We start from the raw sequence: 4,874 nt of genomic DNA on the forward strand, positions 1-4,874 counted from the left end.
CAATTCATAATATTTGGCACTACCTGGTAGTAATTATGTAATACATAGTAGATATGAATGATTTCATATATTCATAGCATCGAGCATAACTTGGAATTGTTTAACATCTATAGATACCAATCTCTTTTAGTGAAAGCCATTGCCACATTGGTGGTTTATTTGGTTGATTGCATCTGCATTTTGATAGTTCTGAATCATAATCACTTGTTTATCTGAGCCCTACCAGGCTACCACACTTCCCATCTAAGTGCATATTCAATTTCAATTCCTTATTTTGTGTGGGATTCCATTGCTTAGCATACTAGAGTAAAAGAATTGCCTTACATTTTTTTCTTGTATAAGAAGTATTTGGTTTGATACTAAATCTGATCAATTTAGATAAGAATTACTTTTGTCACTGCCTATTTGCAACTTTCTGTTCTTGCTGTCATCAAATGTTTTTCTGAGGTGAGATACTTGCTGTAATTCTCCATACACCTTTGTATGTACTTCTAATATCGTCTCATCCAATCCAAAAAAGCATCGATGTGTGGAATGAATAACAAGTGTTTTCCAGTTGAAAGGAGTAATTCACATCCAGAATTTGATGTGATCGTGTATGATTGTAACAATACTGACAAAATATGGTTGTACTTTATATTGTGGCATATTTGCACAAAACAAGTGCCATTTATGAACATCGTGGTTTATGCATTTTCAAACAAAATTTTACAACATTTTTTATTGTGTTTTACGCTTCCACTAAAAATAGTCTTACTGCGTTTTATGCCAAATTTATGTCACTTTTTGATGTGTTTAACGACAACCTCGTGCAAAGAGACATACACAACAACTTCCCAATTTGTGCAGTTTTTTACGCGCGACTAGTGTACCACATGGCCGCTATAACGTTAGCACTAGTTTACGCTAAGTTATACATAGTTTAACACTTCTTTTGTACCAGTTTTACGCTAAAAAGGATGACCCATGCGAAGTGAGATACATGGCAACTACCCCCAAATCGTGCGCGTATTTTATGTCCAAAAATAATGGATCCCTTGATTGCTATAACGTCGAGAATAGTTTACGCTAAGTTATCATAATTTTACGCTACTTTTGTATCAATTTTACGCCAAAACGGATGACATGTGTGAAGCGAGATACACGACAACTGCTTCAAAATATGCACGTCTTTTACGCTCGAAATAGTGGATCCCTTGTCCGATATAACATCAGCAATAGTTTACGCTAAGTTATACATAATTTTACGCTTTTTATTAATTTTACGCCAAAATGGATGAAACGCGGACCGCCCCTAAACCGGTATCCTAGCTCACGCTGACCAAGTTCGGGCTTCCTGTAACTAATGGAATACACACATACATACCCATATACATAAGCTAGATTGCATAATCCTTGAAGGAAACAAACATGAGCTTATGGATTATATAAGCACTTATTGATGTACTTATGAATTATTATAGTCTAGGTATCTAGATTATGAGTGTGTTTGTTTCTCTCCTAGATTATATAAGTATGATTATGGTGGAAGGGAAGGAGAGTAAAATATCACTCTGGGGTTATAAATAAGCTGAAGTAAACTACCCAATACTAGCTTATTTCAGCTTATTTATGTTTCCAAGTGATATTTTAGCCTCTCAGCCTTCCACCATAATCTAGCTTATATAATCTAGAAGAAAAACAAACATGACCTATATAGTCCACCGTATCTCTCAACTTCTCTAAGTTGGATTATATAATTAGGGGGTAAACAAACAGGGCCTTAGAGCATCTCCAAGAGACTAGCCAAATGGTTCGTCAAGCCAAATTTTGACTATTTAACAGCAAAAGAACTCTTCAACAAATTAGCCAACTAACTCGTCAAGCTATCTGACTCTCTAAATTGACTCCCTCACTAGCCAAACTTAGCTAGCCACTCTGACTAGCCAAACTAGATAAATAGTTTGTTGGAGTGAGATGTTATATAAAGAATGTTAATCTTTATGAAAAGATAAATAAAGAGTTAAATGGAGAGCTAAAAATAAAGGGTTCTTTGAGATGCTCTAAGGATTGTTTAGCCGTTGTTGCGTTGTTGCTAGACCTGGACGTAGAAAGGAGATATAGTGCTATATTTACCGAACCAGACACTTTGGTGGTTATTGTTGGAGACGATCCTTGTCCCGGCGAACCCAATACTAACAAAGAGAGGATTTAATTTTTAGGGACTAAATTTTAGTTCCTTCATTTTATTTCATTTTTATTTCTAAATTCTCAAATATAAAACTTAAATTAATATTTTAGTTTCTATATTTAATAATTTAAAAACTAAAATAAAATGAGAGACTAAAAATTAGTCCCAGCAATCCCTAACTTTTTCTTATTTCAATATTCGTGTCAATTAAATTGCCTCCCTCCTCGTCGAATCAGGGTTTTGGGTCCACAATTCCGCATTGCCATCTAGTCCAGTTCCAGTCCGAGCAGCAGCAAGCGGCGGCGGCGATGGGCTCTGGATCCAACTCCAAGGAGGGAGAGGAGCGGGTGCTGAGCCACGGTGACGTGGTGCTCATCCGCTCCGACCTCGCAATCCTTCGCGGTCCCTGCTTCATCAACGACCGCATCATTGCCTTCTACTTCGCACACCTCTCCGCCAGCCTCCAGGACGACGACCTCCTCCTGCTTCCGCCCTCCATCCCCTACCTCCTCTCCAACCTCCCTGACTCGGCCGCCGTCGCCGCCGTCGCCGAGCCGCTCCGCCTCGCCTCCCGCCGCCTCGTGCTGCTTCCTGTCAACGACAATCCCGATGCCTCCATCGCCGAGGGCGGTTCCCACTGGACCCTCCTCATCCTTGATAACATCACTAGCCCCTCCGTGCCCCGCTTTGTCCACCACGACAGCATCGCTGGAGCGCCCAACCTCCCAATCGCTGCCCGCCTCGCCGACGCACTCCGCCCCCTGCTGTCAGGCAGCAATTCCAAGAGGGATACTGTTCCGCTTATCGAGGGGCCCACCCCAAGGCAGACCAACGGCTATGACTGTGGTGTCTATGTCATGGCCATCGCCAGGGCTCTGTGCGCCTGGTGGAAGAGTGGCCAGGACCAACGAGGAGGCGATTGGTTCCAGGCGGTGAGGAGCGGGGTGGACGCCCACAGCGTCGAGGCCATGAGGACCGACTTGCTGCAGCTAATCAGCACTCTCATCCAAGAGAAGGCCAATGCCAATTCCACACCCATGGGCGACACTGACCCAGGGTCATTAGAATGATAGGCAGTAGATTAGTTGCTGGTGGTGATTTCTCAAATCTGGTACCTCTTCTTGATCTTAATAAGTTATTTCTTGCTGTTTCTGCTTGTTTGGGAAGAGGAGGAACAGATGGAGCATACACACTTCGTGTAAGTACCAAACTTTTAAGGAAAACACGTCTCTTGTGTGAGTCAAGTCTTGGCAAAATCCAGTTGCAACTCTACTATTATTATTGTCTATGATCAAAATGCTGCAATCAATACTGTGCTTCCGTTTGCAAGTTTGTTGAGTATGGATGGATTGGTGCGAGTTGTAAGCCTTTGGAGTTTGAATGCTAGCGCAGTGCAGGTACTTGTTTTCTTTTAATGTTTGTATGGGCAGTATGGCACTTCAGATTTATTTCACAGCAGACAAATGTTTGGCTGTTAATTGAACAGTTTAAGCAAAGTTTCCTGTGAACCTTTGCTCACTGGAATTCAGAATTTAAGAACTACATAACATGTGCTTTGGCTGGATTGGTGCTGAAGTTCTATGCCTTTGGAGTTTGGTTACTAGGCCAATGCATGTACATGTATTTCTTTGTATGTTTGGAATTTAAATTGCCATTTGAGAGTTTAACAAGAGAGAGAAATGGTTGGTCGAGAAGTTCATGTGTGATTTCTTGAAACTTCTTCACTGGAATTTTAGAATTCAAGAGCTATATTACATGTGCTTTCACATGTCCCTCTTACTCAAACGTTTCACCGAATATGATATTTTGTTGAGGAAAAAACATAAGCTGGAAGGAAACTATTATAACTGTGTTATCTGCAATAGCAATGTGAAAGAAATTGCTTTTCACTTGTTCTTCAGCTGCACCCTCAGTCGAGCTTGCTGGCAGCACCTGGGCATCCAATGGAATTTTGCAAGTGATTTCTTCCAGATGTTGATACAAGCCAAGCAACAATTTCTGAATCTTTTTTTAATGGAGATATTCATCTTTGATACTTGGCGGATTTGTAAACAAAGAAATAACTTCACCTTTGATAGGGGTCAAGCTTGCTTAGATTCTTGTAAGCTCAACTTTTACGAGGAAGTTTGACTTCAGGCTCATAGGATACGCGTCCTTAGATTCTTGGAAGCTCAACTTTTGTGAGGAAGTTTGACTTTAGGCTTGGAAGCTCAACTTTTGTGAGGAAGTTTGACTTTAGGCTTGGAAGCTCAACTTTTGTGAGGAAGTTCGACTTTAGGCTCATAGGATACGCGTTAGTGAGCGTCCTGCTTTCTTATTCTATACTAGTTGAGTGCCCGTGTTTGCAACGGTAACATATAATACCAGTATTTCTACGATAACTTATATATAAAATGTATGTTATATTATTATGAGAAAATGTTTCATAATCAATTTGTGATCCTAGCCATACATAAATTTTGTTATTTTAATATAGTTGTTTCACCACTACATTGCAACCATCAGTATCATGCAGACTTCGATATATGCTACGATTTGTATGGTCTCATCATTGGAGAGCACGTTCCATACATGCTTGAAGAAATTTCCTCGTACATCGTTAGTCATCAGACACGCACCACCATACGCTCTTGCTTAAACAAAAAGGTAAGTGTATGTGTTTGCGAAGAGAATTAAAGGCAGGTCGGCACAAAAGCTACCCTGA

The 4,874-nt window shown here is 40.6% G+C and overlaps 1 protein-coding gene across 1 annotated transcript; it reads left to right on the top strand.

Annotated features, from left to right (window-relative positions):
* Window positions 1-2,396: 2,396 nt before the first annotated feature.
* On the top strand, window positions 2,397-3,579 carry LOC103641153 (NEDD8-specific protease 1). The gene has a single exon (XM_008664523.4). It carries the CDS (start codon window positions 2,479-2,481, stop codon window positions 3,238-3,240), a length of 762 nt encoding a protein of 253 aa, XP_008662745.1. The 5' UTR covers window positions 2,397-2,478; the 3' UTR covers window positions 3,241-3,579.
* Window positions 3,580-4,874: the final 1,295 nt, after the last annotated feature.

The sequence above is a fragment of the Zea mays genome, chromosome 10 (assembly GCF_902167145.1).
Source record: "Zea mays cultivar B73 chromosome 10, Zm-B73-REFERENCE-NAM-5.0, whole genome shotgun sequence".
In the NCBI taxonomy this organism is placed as follows: Eukaryota; Viridiplantae; Streptophyta; class Magnoliopsida; order Poales; family Poaceae; genus Zea; species Zea mays.